This window comes from Microcaecilia unicolor, chromosome 8, assembly GCF_901765095.1.
Source record: "Microcaecilia unicolor chromosome 8, aMicUni1.1, whole genome shotgun sequence".
Classification (NCBI taxonomy): Eukaryota; Metazoa; Chordata; class Amphibia; order Gymnophiona; family Siphonopidae; genus Microcaecilia; species Microcaecilia unicolor.
In genome coordinates, this window is record NC_044038.1 from 36,798,835 (window position 1) to 36,818,452 (window position 19,618).

The following is a 19,618-nucleotide window of genomic DNA, read 5'->3' on the forward strand; positions in this document are numbered from 1 at the left end:
AATAGACGTCCATGTTTTATTCAACAATGTGTGAGCTGGGCGTTTTTGTTTTTCAGCGATAATGGAAAATGAAAGCGCCCAGCTCAAAAACGAATAAATCCAAGGCATTTGTTCGTGGGAGGGGCCAGGATTCGTAGTGCACTGGTCCCCCTCACATGCCAGGACATCAACCGGGCACCCTAGGGGGCACTTTTACAAAACCAACAAAACAGGTAAAAGAGCTCCCAGGTGCATAGCACCCTTCCCTTGTGTGTTGAGCCCCCCAAATCCCCCTCAAAACCCACTGCCCACAAGTCTACACCATTACTATAGCCCTAAAGGGTGAAGGGGGGCACCTACATGTGGGTACAGTGGGTTTGGGAGGGTTGGACGACTAATAAGCATTAAGCAGCACAATTGTAACAGGTAGGGGGGATGGGCCTGGGTCCACCTGCCTGAAGTCCACTGCACCCCCTAACAACTGCTCCAGGGACCTGCATACTGCTGCCAGGGAGCTGGGTATGACATTTGAGGGTGAAAATAAAAAGTTGTGAAACTTCATTTTTTTGTGGTGGGAGGGGGTTAGTGACCACTGGGGGAGTCAGGGGAGGTCATCCCCGATTCCCTCCAGTGGTCATCTGGTCATTTAGGGCACTTTTTGGGGCCTTATTCATGAAAAAACAGGGTCCAGGAAAAGTGTCCTAAATTCTAGCTAAAAACGCATACTTTTTTCCCATTATCGGTGAAATGCGCCCATCTCTGTTCGGCAGATAACCACGCCCCAGTTCCGCCTTCGCCACACCTCTGACACGCCCCCATCAACTTTGTCCGCATCCACGACGGAGTGCAGTTGAAAACGTCCAAAAATCGGCTTTCGATTATACCGCTTTATTCGTTTTTGTGAGATAAACGTCCATCTCCCGATTTAGGTCGGAACTTGGGCGTTTTTCTCGTTCGATTATAAGCAGGATAGTGTCTCTTCACGCTCTCAACATGCGTTCAAATGTTTCGCCTGCTGGCGTCCTCAGGAGTATGGAATTTAACGTTAAAGACCGGCGAATGAAAACAAATGGCAGCCCTAACTCAGATCAACTTAACTCATGCACCCAGTTCTGAGCACTACTTAATATATTATACATTTAGCTATATTGCATACTACTAGTCACATTAGGTTTTAGGGATAATTAGTAAAGGCATACATTAGGTTTCTGTCATTTGATTATAGTTAAAATTTAATGCCAAGAAGTGTAGAGTGATGCACTTGGGGTGCGGAAACCGAAAAGAGAGATACCGGATAGGAGGGGAGATATTAGTAAGCTCGACTCAGGAGAGAGAGAGACCTTGGGGTGTTGGTGTCGGAGGATCTGAAGGTGAAAAAACAATGCGACAAGGCGACGGCCGTGGCCAGAAGGATGCTAGGCTGTGTAGAAAGGGGCTTAACCAGCAGAAGAAAGGAGGTGTTGATGCCCCTCTACAAGTCGTTGGTAAGGCCCCACTTAGAGTATTGTGTTCAGTTTTGGAGGCCATATCTTGCTAAAGATGTAAAAAGACTGGAAGCGGTGCAAAGAAAAGCTATGAAAACGGTATGGGATTTGCACTGCAAACCGTACGAGGAGAGACTTGCTGACCTGAACATGTATACCTTGGAGGAAAGGAGAAACAAGGGTGATATGATACAGACGTTCAAATATTTGAAAGATATGAATCCGCAAACAAACCTTTTCCGGAGACGGGAAGGCGGTAGAACTAGAATACATGAATTGAGGTTGAAGGGGGGCAGACTCAGGGCTAATGTCAGGAAGTATTTTTTCACAGAGAGGGTGGTGGATATGTGGAATGCCCTCCCGCGGGAGGTGGTGGAGATGAAAACGGTAATGGAATTCAAACATGCGTGGGATAAACACAAAGGAATCCTGTTTAGAAGGAATGGTTCTGTGGAATCTTAGCAGAGATTGGGTGGCAACGCCGGTAATTGGAAACAAAACAGGAGCTGAGCAGACTTCTACAGTCTACGCCCTGATCGTGATTGAATAGATAGGGATGGGCTGGAGTGTAAATTTTAAGGGGCTTCAACATTAGCTTCAGAACTTAGTACAAGAACAGTACTGGGCAGACTTCTACGGTCTGTGCCCGGAGAAAGGCAATGACAAATCAAACTCGGTTATACATATAAAGTATCACATACCATGTAAAATGAGTTTATCTTGTTGGGCAGACTGGATGGACCGTACATGTCTTTATCTGCCGTCATTTACTTTGTTACTAAATACTATTCTCTTCACATACTGAAGCTTCCTGGAGAGAAACATACGGGATCAACCCCCCCCCCCAGTAGCCAAAAAGAAAGTCAAGTGGGCAAGGTCCAAAAAAAAGAAAAACAAAAACAAAAAACACACACTTCATAGAACAGTTTACACTTGCATGGAAATTTTTAAATAGAATGTTGCTCCCAGTTGAAGAATGCCAGGTTGATGTAGCAAAAAGCTGTCTTCGCTTCTGAGTCTCCCTAGATATGTCTGGAAAAATAAAGACTTTTCTCCCCTTAAACAAATACTCTATGGGCCCTGTTTACTAAGGTGCGCTAGCATTTTTAATGCGCCTACAATTAGCATGTGGCCTGTGTAGGCGCCTATAGGGATACTGTAGGCGTATACACAGTTAACAAGTGTTAAAAACATTAACATGCCTATAACGTGGCTTGGTAAACAGGGCCCTATGTCGGAAATAAATTTTTAATAGGCAATCCCTTTCAGATACATTAACCAAAGTCACCAGTAAAGTAGCATCATGGCAATCACCTGTCCTAATACTGTCTCTTGAATTATCCAGTGAAATCAGCTGAAATATCCCTCATCAACTCTCCCTGAACACGTCTTCCACCAAGAAAATAATAAATTGGAAGAATAGCTGGTATTGATTCTTCAGATAACTGCAGAAATTCTCTCGAACATTTCTTTTGCAGATATATTAAGTCTGATTAAGAAAGGCTAATTCCTTAGATTAGATTACAGTTTCTTAAGACATCAATACTTTCTGGTTTACCATGAGCAGAAGACCCATCTTTCACCAGAACAGATCAAATCTGAGCAACTGAGTGTTCAGTTTTTTTCTCATATTCAGTGAGTTTTTTCTAGCGAAAAAGGTGCTGGTACTCAAATGGCAGGCCACCTCTCAGGGGTGGGGTGATTACTGAGAGACCCACCCCACAATAGCCAGGCCCCCTGCAACCAGTCCCAGAATCTCTGCTAAGGCAGAATTGGTGTGTAGAGCCTGAGCTCTTTCATTAAAACTTGAGGACCATGGGTCAATTTTAGCAGACAATGGAAAAGGAGCCGGTATTCAGTACCCCCTCAAAAAAAGCCCTGCTCATATTACCAAGAGATCTTTAAATTCACTTAGAAGTTCTTCTTGGGATTTATCTATTTTCCAAAGCACTAACATGAAGTTTCAAGTCGTTTACCACCGGTAAATGTTTTCCCTCAGTCACCTACTGCTAACCATATTGTGTCCAAAGACATCTGTGGGCTTTTTTTTGGGGGGGGGGGGGGGGGGGGGAGAGGGAGTGGAGTTTGCTCACACCCTTTTCAGTAGTAGCTCAAGGTGTTACACTCAGGTACAAAGGTATTTTTCCCTGTCCCTGGAGGAATCAATTTAATTTTTTTTTTTTTTTTTGGAAGATTAACATTTATGTTTAATCATTTTTATTGAAGATCATACAAACATTATATAACACATTTACATCATCATGGCAGATACTCCAAGACATTCCAGAGTGCTAACGACCATTGTATGCAGACCATATTAAACTTTATTCCCCCCCCTTCCCCCATCCCTCCCCCCTCCCAGTCCTCCCTACCCCCCTTCCTACCCTCCCACCCAGGTATCTTCGTTACGCTTACCTCCCCTCAACCGGCACCAGCCTATCATTCAATTTAATTTTTGTACCTGAGGCAATGGAGAGTGACTTGCATAAGATCACAAGGAGCTGCAGCGGGGAGTACATATGCTACATATATTAGAGAGACAAGTTTGCTCAGAATCAGTTTCCCTACCTGTATTGCTCAGAATCAGTTTCCCTAACTGTACTGCTCCTTCAGCTCTAAGGGTAAACTGCTCCTTTGGTCTCACAGCTGAAACCTAGGTAGAGTACTTACAACACCCAGGAAAATATGAGCACTCAATACAGAGAGGATCTCTGCTCATTCACAGCATTTGAGCAGAGAATTTGCTATAAATGAGCAGAGATCCTCTCTGTATTGGGTGCTCTGTTTCCTGGGTGTTGGCAGTACTCTACCCCAGGTTTTCCACCTTGAAGAAAGTAACAGGATTACTCCTTGAGCTATTGTATCACCTCTGAAGCAGCCCAACAGGGAGAAAGATGGCCATGTCAGGCACCCTTTTACCCGCATTTTACAATGAAGGTTGTCATTCATCTCTCACCATGTCTTAACTCTCACCAAGTTACTTAACCCTCTATTGCCCCGGTACAAAATAGTAAGTACCTGAATATATGTAAACCGCTTTGAATGTAGTTGCAAAAACCTCAGAAAGGCAGTATATCAAGTCCCATTTCCCTTTCTGCATCTTCCATTCTACAGGGATTAGCGGACCACTTGCCCACTTGTTTTCTAGGTCTACAGATTGGGCACACCCCCCTCCCTTGTTCTGATCATTGAGAACAGGGGGAGTTAAACACTGTTGGCTGAAGAGGTGGAAGCCTCGAGTCTGGGTTCAAAGCATCATCTGGTCTAATGGAATGGCCAAGCCCTCCTCCATCGGAGCTGCATGACTGCAGGCTCTGCTCCAGACTGCACACTTTCCACTCTGGACCATGATGAACATAAGAAATTGACGGGGCTGAACTGCAGCTTAGCAGGGGCTTGGGGAGGTTTGGCCCTCTGTGCGGCTTTCCACTTCCCCAGAATTGCAAGCAAAGGAAGTCTGGAAAACACCAGAGAAATTAAGCTTGCCATGGAGTATGTGTCCGTCATCATGGAACAGACCCTCCTACCTTGTATTACGTATTTTCTTCCTTGATTTACTATCATTGGCTGCCCTATTGAATCTTCTCTTGTGTAAAGTGTAGACACTATGATATATTTAACAATTATGCACCTATTTTTCACATGATATTCATTTCACTGAAAGGTATCTGGTTAAACATTCAACACATAAGAAAAACTACTATAAAATGTATGTAGTATCTGTCAAGAATAGACCAATTGAAGACATCCAATAAAACGCAGAGTACCCTAATCATAAAAATCTCCACAATATGCTGTTTGACATGTGAATAAAAAGCATAACAGAAAGTCTTAATTGAAGATAAATTAAAAAAACCTCTTTAAACAGTCAATTTTTAACTAAAATTCCAACAGTTCCTAAATGTTATATTAACAAGTAAATCCAAGCACAAAAAATCCTTATTCAAAATACAGCAGCATTCCAAGCCTCACTTGTTCACTAAAAAAAAAAAAAAAAAAAAAAGTTATGAATTCAGTGCCAACCTATACAAAATTTATAAAGTGTCTGACAAGGATACAGTTGAAGCTCGTTTCCACACAAATGAAACCTTTTCAAACAACCCTTAAGCCTTGAACTAAGACAGCTCCTCTAAACTGGTAAGTGTAGATATACAGAGCATACTCTTAAATAGAAGTGTGAGTTAATCCAGTAGCAAATGTAGCACACTACAATGCTAACGTGGGTTTGGTTTCTAGGCCAGGCATTTGCCGGGGAAGGTTGTCTCAATGATCATTCAATAACACCTAGAGGCGTATTTTCAAAGCACTTAAATTTACAAAGTTCCATAGGTTACTAAGGAACTTTGGAAGTCTAAGTGCTTTGAAAATGTGCCCCCTAGTGAACAGATTTGGAACCCAAGATTTCAGGTTCTGGAGGGAGCCATATGGCCCACGCAGAGGTGTATCAAAGCAATAGCAGGGTTTTGTTGGGAAGAGAGCGATATAGTACAGGAAAAATTCCCAAGTGGTTATGAATTAAGTTATGGTGGCTTATTCCAGTTCTAATTAGCTAGAAGCCTGAAAGGAGCAAGAGAAACTGCCAAGCAAAAACACAACCAAAGGAGAGCATTGAACAGTCTTACCTTAAAAGGCTGTGTGCTTGCCATCAGTTTGGTATCCAGCAATCTAGAAATTAGAAGGTAACAGCATTTAAACTGAAGGCAAATTAAGCCCATTTTTCTTACACCACTGGAAAAATTCTCAAACAAAAAAGATTAACCGAACATTAAACTGCAGAGAAAATACATATTAATGCACCATGGGTCAAACTATATGCCAGTTATGACAACACTATTATGTATGTACTGCACTACTACTACTATAAATCACTTCTACCACTCTCTGTCCTTGACTTGTTACTTCCCTGTAGCTAATTGTAGGTCCCTCTGTTTTCTCTACTACTGTACCTCTAGCTCCCCTTTTCTTTTTAGTATTGCACACTGCTTAGATGGTTCCCAATATGCAGTATAGCAAGTTCTAAATAAACTTTAAACTTGATCCCAACATGCCAACATTTAACACTCCAGTTTAGAGTGTCTTAGACATTCCAGGATACTGAGGGATCTCAGAGAAATCCTGGAGGGACCTCTTAAGGATTTAATAAATCTTTATAGACAGGAGCAGAGACAGGGAAAAAGTGGGAAACTATAGGCCGGTAAGCCTCACGTCAGTGGTAGAAAAAATAATGGAATCGCTGCTGAAGGAAAGGACAGTTAACTTTCTAGAAGCCAACGGGTTACAGGATCTGAGGCAACATGGCTTTACAAAGGAAATTCCTGACTGACTGGGTGACCAAAGAACTGGATGAAGGATATGCACTAGATATAATCTACTTGTATTTCAGCAAAGCCTTTGATACAGTCCCTCACAGAAGACTCATGAATAAGTTGAAAGGGCTGAATTTAGGTCCCAAAGTGGTGAACTGAATAGGAAACTGTTTGACCGGTAGGGAGTGATGATAAATGGAATCCGCTTGTAGGAAAGGAAGGTGAATAGTGGAATGCCTCAGGGGTCAGTGCTGGGGCCAATTCTGTTTAATATATTTGAGACACACATAACTGAAGAATTAGTAAGAAAGGTTTTTTTTTTTTGCAAATGACACAAAGATAGCCAATAGAGTGGATACCCTGGAGAGAGAGTAGAAACCATGAGAAGGGATCTCCAAATTTTGGAAGAATGGTCAAGAGTCTGGCAGTTAAAATATTATCAATCTCTAGAAGAATCTCAACTAAACACCAACTGAGTCAATTACTGTAATTCAAAACTATACCCCAGTCATCAAAATAAACTTAAATCCAAATACAAATTATAACTTCAACACAAAATGTGATCATAATATTTTGTGTTGAAGTTATAATTTGGATTTAAGTTTATTTTGATGACTGGGGTATAGTTTTGAGTTAAAATATAATGCCAAGAAGTGCAGAGTGATGCACTTGGGGTGCAGAAATCCAAAAGAGGCGTACCAGATACGAGGAGAGAGATTGGCAAGCTTGGTTCAGGAGAGGGACCTTGGGGTGATGGTGTCCGAGGATCTCAAGGTGACAAAACAGTGCGACAAGGCGGTAGCCATGGCCAGGAGGATGCTAGGTTGCATAGAGAGGGATATAACCAGTAGAGGAAAGATGGTGTTGATGCCTCGCTAAGTCATTGGCAAGGCCTCACTTGTTGAAGTATTGTGTTCAGTTTTGGAGGCCTTATCTTATTAAGGATGTAAAAAGACTTGAAATGGTTCAAAGAAAAGCAACAAAAATGGTATGGGATTTGAACTGCAAGAAGTACGAGGAGAGACTTACTAATTTGAATATGTATACCCTGGAGGAAAGGAGAAACGGGAGTGATATGATATAGATATTCAAATATTTGAAAGGTACTAATCCACAAAAACCTTTTCCAGAGACGGGAAGGCACTAGAACTAGAGGGCAGACTGAGGAATAATGTCAGGAAGTATTTTATTTTCACAGAGAGGGTGGTAGGTACCTGGAATGCCCTCCTGTGGAAGGTGATGGAGATGAAAAAGTAAAAGAATTCAAAAACGCATGGGATAAACACAAAGGAATCCTATTTAGAAGCAATGGATCCAAAGAAGCTTAGCAGAGATTAGGAAGCAACACCAGTAATGGGCAAACTTTACTGTCTGTGCTCCGATCGTGGCTGGACAGATTCAGCTTCAGAAGTTAGAGAAGGAGGACAGTGCTAGGCAGACTTCTACAGTCTATGCCCTGAAAATGGCAAGAAAAAATAAAGACTAGGTATACATATAAAGTATCACATACCATAGGCAATGAGTTAATCTTGTTGGGCAGACTGGATGGACCTTACAAGTCTTTACATCTGCCGTCATCTAGTATGTTACACTGTCATGAAACGCCTAGCCCACGTGGCTACCCCACGGCCAGAAGGTCCATCCCCAGCACAGCTCAGGTCCGCCTGCACCTGCTCCTTGTGCTCCACACTAGCACCCTCCTCCCACCAACTGGGTCCCAACCGCCACTGGGCAAGTCTCTTGCTCTCAAGGTGTTCCCCAGTGACTTCTAGGTTACTGGGGCCACACTCCCAGTGGTCCCAAAGTTCCTAGAAAGCACTCACAGAACCAACACACAACCACCAGCATTCTTTATCAGTCCAGACAAGCAGAGGCAATACACTAAAAAGGTTTATTGTCATGAAAAATTAGAACAATGAACAGAAAAGGTGCAATCAGCAAACAGTAACAAGTACCTGAATATGGATCAATTATAAAACTATCTAAACAGTACCTGGGGAGTTCAGGACATATAGCTGCTCACAGGTTATCAAATATAACTGTTCACAAAGCCTCAGCAAAGAGATCTTTCTCTCTCTTGTCACCAGCTAAGACTGGGGCAAAAGCCAGTACATTGTAGATGAATTTGAGCTCCTGGGCCAATCAGAGCACAGAACAACAAGTTTTCAAAAGTATACTGCATCTTACTGCCTATCTGTGTTAGATTAAAGAAAGAAGTCATTTCTCTGTAACAAATTTAAAGTAAGGTAACACCACCTGCCGGCCAACATAAGAAATACACTTCAAGAATAAAGACAGTTTTAGAGGCTTAAGAACCCACTGTTTTGTCACAGTTACTATGTATGTTAGAAGCTAGAAAACAAGGCCAGTGCTTGGCCAACTTGTACGGTCTGTGCCGTGATCACGGATGGACAGATTTGGATGGGCTGGAGTGGGGCTTCAATAACCACTTCAGAATTTGAAAAATATGCCGGGCAGACTTCTATGGTCTATGCCCTGAAAATGGCAACGCCAAATCAAGATAAGGTATGAACTGACACTGCATATGTATACCTGATGCTATGAATTTATCTTGTTGGACAGACTGGATGGACTGTACAGGTCTTTATCAACCGTCATCTACTGTGTTATGTTACTATGTTGGCTCTAAAGCCTGAAAGTTCAGTCCATCTTCCTCATTTGCACAATAGTTCATAAAGAAGGAAATTAAGTTTAAGACTTTACAGTCGGGTTAATTTCCCTGGGATGCACACCAGAACCTAGGACTCATTTACTGAATGCCTCCCACTACTGGAAAATTAGTTTTTCTGAAGTCAAGATATACAGATACACATCACAGATGAGAGATCAGATGGAACTCAAAAGGAGTAAAGCTGATCTCCACTATGTGAGGTAATGCCCCCTCCCTCACTGTTACAACCAATGCCCAGCTCACTAAGACGTTGGCTGTATACATCAACTATCCCTCCCTAAAAAGCTATAAATTGTTATTCAGAGCAAAGGAAAACCAGGCATTACAAAGGTCTGGGTAGGAGATACAGTTTAAAGAGATTTTCACTCCTAGAAGTGGAAAGGCTCAGGTATTATGGAGGAAAGATTCAACTATTTATGATAAAGACCTGAACTTATACATAGGTGAATACAGCATGGAGCTCAGAATACCTTAGTTCAAGTTTTGCACTTCTGTTTCTGCAATGTTTGGTAAACAGCTTGGTTGACCCTAAAGAGCGAGGCTGCATTCTTTGACATTCAAACTCCAGCAAGATTTAACTAGCCTTCCTACCCAATCAGTTCCAAGGAGTCATGAGCAAAATGGGTTTTGCAAATGAAGGTATTCTTTTTCCTTACGCCCAGAGGCATACTTTTTGCATTTTCCCAAGTTATTACCTAGCCTTAACAATAGCTTCCATTGGAATGAAGTAACCTCTTAATTGAGCAGCAGGCTAAGAACCGGGGAAATATGGATCAAATCCTACTATGGCTCCCTGTTATCTTGAGCAAGTCCCTTAACCCTGCCTCAGATACAGACTAAGCTCTCCAGGGACAGGAAAATGCCTTCTGTACCTGAAAACAGCTGGTCTTGAGATAAAACTGAAAAAGGAATGAGCTAAATACAAATTGTTTTTCCCCCATTAAAAAAAAAATGGGTAAAGGGGAGCACCTCTATAGCCAAACCTGAAATGCCCCAGCTGATATGGCATCTGTACAGAAAGTAAGCTTACCTGGGAAGCACACACGTTGTTACTTCTTTAAACTCATTGATGTCCTGAAATTAAAAAAAAAAAAACCCTGTTAATTAAAACCAGTATAGGAAAGATTTAACCTCGTGTCCTTTATCTAAGTGGCAGTTGAATGAGCATGATCAAAATAAAATTAAGTTCCAGATAAAAAGTAAAAGCCTTCAAAAGCTGGTGGTGTTGTACAAATTTTGTCTTTTGTTTTTATTTACCATAAAATCTTGAATAAAATACACAGGGTTTTTCCCCCTTAGAAAGGAATCAAAGTTAAGATGTGCACTATACACAGGGTAACAGTTTTTAAGTATCAGTAATTGTAAGGATGGTGTTGGCAGCACAATACGAAAAGCAAAGTGCTGCACACATGGAGGAAAACCAATGATACTTTTAATACCTTAGTACATAAATGTGAAAGTTGATCTCAAATATTAAACTGATTTTTATTTAACGTAATAAAATTGCTCTTACTTTCCTACAGTTTTGAAATAAAAGACAAAAATACCATAGCTATGACCAACTTTTAAGATGAATAATCTTCAATATACTGCTCCCATATAATCACTTAAACCATGTACTGTGTAGCTATAAGCATCAACTATAAGTTAATAAGTCTCATGCACCCACCTCCTCATCATTCCAAAAGGTTAAATCATTTTATTTTAAACATTTTTCTTCTTTTTTTTTCAAATGGTTTATATTTTTATCTTTTAAGAACATAATAGCCATACTGGGTCAGACCAATGGTCCATCTAGCCCAGTATCCTATTTCCAACAGTGGCAACATTCCATGCTACAAATCCAAGGGCAAGCAGTTGTTTCCCCATGTCTGTCTCAATAGCAGACTATGGACATTTCCTCTAGGAACTTCTCCAAACCTTTTATTAAACCCCGATACGCTAACCAATGTTATCACATCCTCCAGCAAAGAGTTCCAGAGCTTAACTATTCATTGAGTGAAAAGGTATTCCCTCCTATTTGTTTTTAAAAACTATTTCCATGAAACTTGAGTGTCCCCTAGTCTTTGTACTTTTTGAAAAGACTTTTCAAAATGGATTCACTTCTATTTGTTCTACACCGCTTAGGATTTTGAAGACCTCAATAATCTCTCTCTTCAGTCATTTATTTCCAAGCTGAAGAGCCCTAACCTCTTTAGCCTTTCTTCATATGAGAGGAGTTTCATCCTCTATCATTTTGGTTGCTCTTTGAACCTTTTCTAATGCCACTATATCTTTTCTGAGATACAACAACCAGAACTGAATGCAATACTCAAGGTGAGGTCGCATCATGGAGCGATACAGAGGTATTATAGTATTTTTGGTTTTATTTACATGCTCATCTCTTTCCTAATTCTTCTTAGCATCCTGCTTGCTTTTTTGGGCCGCTGCACACTGGGCAGTGTATTTTCAATGAGACGTAGATCTTTTTCTTGGGTGCTTATTTCCGATCTGACGAAGGGCAACCTTCGAAAGCTAAATCAAGAAATGTATTAAGTTATGTCCAATAAAAAAGGTATCATTTTCTTTTCCATGTTTTATTTCTATTGATTACCTAGAAAATCCAAGTAACTTTTCCTGACTCTGGGATGAAACAACAAGAAAAAGACCTTAGACTGCATAGCTCCTGAACAAATAAAAACAAAAAAGAAAACTAAATCACCATGGTTTGGTACTAACACAATGAACGCAAAAATATTATGCAGCAAACTTGAAAGGAAATGGTGCAAACAGAAAACTGAGGAAAACAAAACTGAATGGAGGAAAGCACTCAAAAAATACAAATCGGCTATAAAATCTGCCAAATTCAAATATCATGAAAAATCCATTGGTGAGGGTCAAAAATCTGTAACTCGATTTTATAATTTAGTTAATAATCTACTTGATACCAAAGACCTCCAACTATCAAGTGAATCTGTTCCATCTTCCCTTGACCTAACATTCGAGCAAAACATTTACAAAATTAAAACAAGTCTAACTAGCTCCAATCCTTGTAGCAATTTCATCAACTTTTTGAATATCATGCATCAATACAAAGGCATAAAAACTGATAGGATTTTGTCCTATTTCAATCCTCCTACCACAGAGGTCAGATCCTTCCTCAGCAAATACGATTGCATTCTATTCTTGAAATGCCCTAGTTACATTTTCTCAAAAGTCCCTGACTTTTTCATCAACGTCTTACATAATTGCATATGCTCCATGTTAAAAAGTGGCTCCTTTCCAACTGAGAAGGGAAATATAATTTTAACTTCTATACCTAAAAATCCTTTAGGTAAATTGAATGAAACATCCAATTGCATCTGCGGAGATGTTCATAAGTGGTTCATTGGTTTCCTCAAATCCAGAATATAGTCAAAATGTGAGGATCCACCTCTCCAGTCTGGTCCACAGATTGTGGAGTTCCACAGGGATCTCTAATATTTCCTATTCTCTTTAACATCATGATGGAACCCCTAGGTCACCTCCTATAGGCTAAAGGTTTGCAGTCTTTTATTTATGCTGACGACATGAATATTTATCTTCCCTTTGATACTCAAAAATCAGGATATCCTCTCCAACATTCAACCAATCTTAGATCTTAAGGAGAATTGGACAACATCCTTCCATCTAAAATTAAACAGGGAGAAAACACATTTCTCATAATTTTTACTCATAAAAACTTCCACAGTTAGGCTAGTTTTACCATCAATCAGACGAACTATCCATTGGAACATAATTTGAAAATTCTTGGGATCATCATCAACCAATTGCTATCATGTGAAGATCAAGTTAATTCAGTAGTAACCAAAACCTTTAGAACTTTATGGAAGCTGAAAAGAATCAGATCTTTCTTCCTGTTTTCTACTTTTCGTTCCCTTGTACAAACATTAGTCATTTCACAATTGGATTACTGCAACTGTAGTATTTAGGGAATAAGGAATCCCTCATCAAAAAAAACTTCTAGCTACCCTAAATACAGCTGCTAGACTCATACACAAAGCTTCAAAATTTGATAGGGCATACTCGCTTATCTAAATTACAATGGCTAACAATCAAAGCCAGAATCATCTTTAAAACATATACTTTCATCTACAAACTTATCTATGGCATGAGCCCAGATTACATGATAAAGCTGATAGTTTCTTGATCTAGCTATAAAAACTTCAGATATAAATCCATATTTATCAGAGGTTTCTTACATACAGGTTCAAAATGGTGGAACTCCATCCCTAGTAAGATAAAAAGGATTACAACTATCTAACATTTCATAAATTTCTCAAGGCGTTCTTTAACAAATTTTTGCATTCTTCGACAATGAACAAAACAGCAAATGTTATATCTTTGTTTGCTCTTTTCAAAATGTCACTGTTTTCCTCATACTTGTAAAACTATATTAAATGTATTTCTAGTCTTAATTATTGTAAACCACACAGAACTGAATAATTAACATTTAGATTATGTGGGATAGAAGTACCAATAAATAAATAAAACTGTGTTAAGGGATATGAATGAGTAGAATTGACTAATAGGGTTTATTGAAGATACACAAGTATGCATTTTATTAAGATTTTACGGTAGCTTTCTGCATAAAAACAGAATGGGCCTGATATTCAGCAGGATGTGTTGGCTCCTATCTGTGTATTTTAATTACATCATAAATCACTGAATAGCCAGATAGTTAACATATGGAGCACTAGACACTACAGGGCTACAAAACTTCAACACAGCAGATATTTCTGAGTATTGTACTTGCCATTTTATTTTACTTGAATTTCTAAAAAAATCTGCAAACTACTTTAAAGCAGAATACTGTTGATATTAAAACTCTTTCTGAGGCTGCCCTGCTTCAAGCGCAAATGACTGCACAGCAAACCCAGAAATTGAGAAATATGGATACTAAAATTCAAGAAATGGGATCTGTAGAAACAGCTTTGGTTAAAGATAATAACTTCCTACATAAACGACTAGAATACCTGGAAAATCAGACTAGAAGACTTAACCTTAGGTTTCTTAATTTTCCCAAATCACCGTTAATCTCTCCCTTGGAAATGGTTAAAAAATATATGGTGGACATTCTGGGAATGGACAAGAACTCACTCCCCTCCATTACACGGGTTTATTACATCGGGAGTACTGGAGTGGTGAAAGGAAACCCCCCTGCAATGGAGGAGGGAATGAATCTTACTTCTTTCCTTGAAAGCTCATTGGAAATAGTTACTCAGAGGATGACTTTGCTTGTCACTTTTATGCTGGAGCCTGATAGGAATGCTGTATTAAGACTTTCCCTGAGACATTTAGAAAATCTGTTTTTGGGCTCAAAGGTCAGAATTTTCCCTGATCTCTCACGGCCCACACAGATGAGACGAAGGGCCTTTTTGGAACTTCGCCCCAGGGTGGTGGCATTGGGAGCAAACTTTGTATTGCGTTTTTCTTGTTTTTGTAATGTAATGCTTGAGGGTAAACATTTTCAGTTTGTAGACCCAAAACAGTTAAAAGAGTTTATTGATGCAAGAGTTGATGTGAATGTAGTAAGCCCTCCCTAACTAGCAGGTTGGGGTCTGAACCAGAGGTAGCATCTATTGAATATTTGTTTTCCTTTTCAATTTCCTTAATCTTGGAATCTAATTTCTCAAAATTGTGGACAAACTGGCTGTTAAGATATTTACTTGTTATTTTTCTTATTTCATGTTAAATAATGCCGATTGCATATTCCCTCTTTGTGGTGAGGTACTGAAACACTTAAATAAAGAAATTAAAAAAAAAAAAAAAAAAAAAAATCAACTTAATTTGTGACTTGCTTTCAAGTGCTTTGCTCCCTTCATGTTCGTCAGTTCAAAATAAGCTACAGATGTTTAACAAATATGTAAGTAAATTAGAGACTGCACTACAATGGCGGGGGCCGTTTTAAAAACTATAAAGAGTTGCAAAACAATAGAAATGGTGAAGAGGGGGGGGTGCATTATAATTGCACAGGAATTGTAAAAAAATTGAGAGGAAAAATGTCTTAACAATTCTCTTGCAGGTGAGGAAATCAATACCCCTGTAAGAAAGTCTTACAATTCTTTGGTAGTTCTAAAGTTCCCTTTCAGTAGGCTGATTATAACATTGTTTATTACTATTATTTGTTGCATTTGTATCCCACATTTTCCCACCCATTTGCAGGCTCAATGTGGCTTACATTATGCCGTAATGGCAATAGCCATTTCCGGGATGAGAAATACAAAGTGGTATTGCATTAGGGCTCATAGTTAGTAAAGTATAGAGTATAGAGTAAATTAGACAGTCAAATAGCAGTTCATTTTGGCATGAGGAATAAAGTGGTAGTGCTTTAACGTTCATTAGTAACAGAGTAAATGAAACAGTCAAGTGTAGAGAGTTTTGTCTGGTTTTGGTGGAGTTTCGTTGTTTCATATTTAGGATGGATAATTGTGGTATGCATTTTGAACAGGTAGGTTTTTAGTAGATTTCGGAAAATTGTTAGGTCGTGCATTGTTTTTTATGACATTTGGTAGTGCGTTCCATAGCTGCGTGCTTATGTAGGAGAAGCTGGATTCATATGCTGATTTATATTTATTTGAGTCCTTTGCAGCTGGAGTAGTGGAGATTAAGAAATGCGCATGCTGACCTTTTCGTGTTCCTGGTTGGTAAGTCTATAAGGTCTGACATAGGCCGGGGCCTCTCCGTGGATGATTTTGTGGACCAGGGTGCAAATTTTGAATGCAATTCGTTCTTTTAATGGGAGCCAGTGTAGTTTTTCTCTTAGGGGTTTGGCACTTTTGTATTTTGTTTTTCCAAATATGAGTCTGGCTGCAGTGTTTTGGGCACTTTGGAGTTTCTTAATGATTTGTTCTTTGCATCCAGCATAGATGGTGTTGCAGTAGTCTAGGTGGCTTAGCACCATTGATTGTACCAGGCTGCGGAATATTTCCCTTGGGAAGAAAGTTTGAGTTTCCACATTGAGTGGAACATTTTCTTTGTTGTGTTTTTCACGTGGCTTTCTAGTGTGAGATTTCGGTGAATTGTAACTCCAAGAATTTTCAAGCTGTCCGAAACAGGAAGGGTGTAATCTGGGGTGTTTATAGTGGTGGGTTTATTCGTGTTATATTGTGATGAGAGGATGAGACGACGTGTTTTTTCTGCATTGAGCTTTAGTTGGAATGCATCCGCCATTAATTCATTATTTGGAGGTTGTGTTTGATTTCATTTGTGTTTTCTGTTAGATCATGTTTGAACGGGATGTAGATCGTGACATCATCTGCGTAGATGTAAGGATTGACGCCTTGGTTGGATAGTGATTTGGCTAGGGGTGTCATCATTAGGTTAAAAAGGGTTGGTGAGAGCGGTGCTCCTTGGGGTACTCCGCATTCAGGTTTCCATGGTGATGTATTAGAATTTGATATCACTTGGTATGTTCTTGCGGTTAGGAAGCCATTGAGCTATTTAATTACGTTTCCTCCAATCCCGAAGTATTCTAGGATGTTCAATAGTATTTTGTGGCTAACCATGTCGAATTGTAGGAGAAGTACACTATTGCCAGTTGGAATGATTTGTTTGAATTTGGTTACGAGAGTGATTAGTACCATTTCGGTGCTGTGGTTGGATCGAAATCCTGATTGTGATTCATGTAGTATTGTGAATTTGTTTAGGTAGTCGGTGAGTTGCTTGTTTACCGTACTTTCCATAGGTTTGACTGCCAGAGGGATAGATGCTACCAGGTGGTAGTTGGTTATGTCGTTTGCTTTTTTCTTTGAATCTTTAGGTATTGGGGTGATTAGTATATTTCCTTTATCCTTAGGGAAGAGTCCGTGTTGTAACATGTAGTTTAGGTGTGATGTGAGGTCTGTTATGAAGCATTGAGGGGCAGATTTTATTAGGTTGTTGGGACATATGTCCAGTTTGCACTGGGATTTGGCAAACCTGTTGACTGCTTGGGTGACGGTTATGTCGGTCAGTAGATCTTGGTGTAATTTAACAAAAATGTACATTTTGATTTTGAAGCAGACAGAATTCCTTCAAAAAGTTAAAAAAATAAATAAATAAAAATTAGTCCTTATCTAATGTCATAAACCTCCTAGTTGAACTTGTTTACATACAAGGAGACATGGACTCCATGTACAGTGCTGTGTATAGAGCTGACAGCTTCATGGACATATGTTAACCACTTACATCAGGCAGCTGACAAAAGAACTGGTGAATGGTGTGCATGACATCTAAAAGCATGTTGTGTCCCACGACAAGCTTTGCCTAGAAAAGAAAAATTAGAAGCAGGAAATTACTAAAAGATCCCCAGCTCTACTACAACTTGTCAGGTTTCTCAATTCTATATCATGTGCCATCCAGCACCAGTACATGAACATGTTTACTTTGGCATGAACACATGGCATGAACCAAAACAAACTTTTCAGAAAGAGAATAAGCTGTATAACGTTCTGTACAAATCCCTAAAAGTGCATAAGTGGCAGCATTTCTTAAGCCAATTCTACCAAGCTGTTCTTTAACTCACTGAACATATAAAATTAACTTACATAACACCAAGATATGATGTAACATTAAAAATAAGCTGGTGAAGGACACATTTCTTCTACATTTAATCAGAGTTTGGGTCAGATGTACTAGTTAACCCCTGCCCCCCCCCCCCCCCCCTTTTTTTGTCTATGGGGAAAACAGTCAGCACATCAGGTCCTTGGTGTTGAAGCCTTTTACTACAGAATGTATTGAAAAATTTGCACAAATATGTTTTATAGTACAATTTTTTTTTAACGCATAGGGCATGTTTCACCAGGATGTCCCTTATTCTGTCTTTATGGGAAAATATTGATCAGGCCCTAAATGTGCATCAGAGCGTATCAGGAAGGTAACGTAATGTATTTTTGACACTTACATCCCACATTATCCAGAGAGTATACTCCAGTTCAATATGACTTACATAACAAACATTATTGACAAATACACCATAGAAAGTTAACAGACATTAAGATACATTAAGTGAATCGCTACAGAAGCTAAGTATGGTTTTATATTACAGGAAGAGAAGTGAATTATTTTAGTATACTCCATTTCAATGTGACTTACCTAACAAACATCACTGAGAAGTACAATTATTACAATTTAACAGAAAATTAAACTAAAGCATGTGAACTGCTGAAGCTAAGTGTAAGTTTCTATAACATGAAGAGAGATGAATTGTTTCAGGTAGGTTACTTCTTGGAAGTAAATAGAAAAGATATATTAATGGAGTTAGGTTGAGTTAACATGCTTCAATTAATATGGAACCAAAAAAATGATTGTTGGCAGTATTATTTGGCAGAGTATGGCAATACTTATGTACACATGAGATCGCTAGTTACAGTCAAATTAAATTAGATAGTTATTGTCGTGAAAGGATGATCTAAATAAGTGTGTTTTCAGAAGGCTTCTGAATGGCAGGTAGTTCCAAATTTTGGTTCCTTGATATGAGAAATTATCATTATGGATTGATCTGTATCTTACATTTTTACAGTCAGTGAAACGTAAGATATGATATTCTCTGGATGACAAAATGGCATTGCGTGATGGTAATTCAATGAGGATGGGGCCAAGCCATATAGAATTTGGTGAATGAATACACATAATTTAAGCAATATTCTTTCTTTTACTGGCAACCAGTGTAGACCATATAAAAGAGGTGTTGCTTTGGTGAAACATGGTGATCTACATATTAAAACTGCAGCTGTGTTTTGGATAGTTTGTAATTTTCTAAGTACACTGCATTTGACTCCTGCATATATGGAGTTACAATAATCAAGTTTTGTTAGAACTAGTTTATATTCCTTCCTATGCTAGGCCTCTTACAAAAGCCTTTACATGGCTCTGTCTGGTTACACTTCAAGGATGCAAGTTTGGCTCGAGCTCAGTATGCCTTTCATATAAGCTGGATATAACCTTGGGACGTGGTGAGAGACTGAGGAGGATACAGTGAGCCCAAGGAATGTTTCAGTCTTGGGGTGAGAGGACACAAGGGTATTGTAATATGTATTTTTGCTCTGTGACTAACTGCACGCAGAACTGATAGCTAACTAGCCAATGGCAACCGACTGTCCACGTACACAAATCAGGAGAGACTGATAGAATACAGGAACAATCCATATATGGCACAG

General features: G+C 39.3%; 1 protein-coding gene across 1 annotated transcript in view; it reads right to left on the bottom strand.

Moving 5' to 3' along the window:
• The window catches only part of PARN (poly(A)-specific ribonuclease), a 201,257-nt gene that overhangs the window by 128,458 nt on the left and 53,181 nt on the right, over positions 1 to 19,618 (bottom strand). The window contains 3 exon segments of the mRNA XM_030211049.1: positions 6,086 to 6,128; positions 10,492 to 10,535; positions 17,649 to 17,726. Coding sequence (XP_030066909.1) covers positions 6,086 to 6,128; positions 10,492 to 10,535; positions 17,649 to 17,726 — 165 coding nt within the window.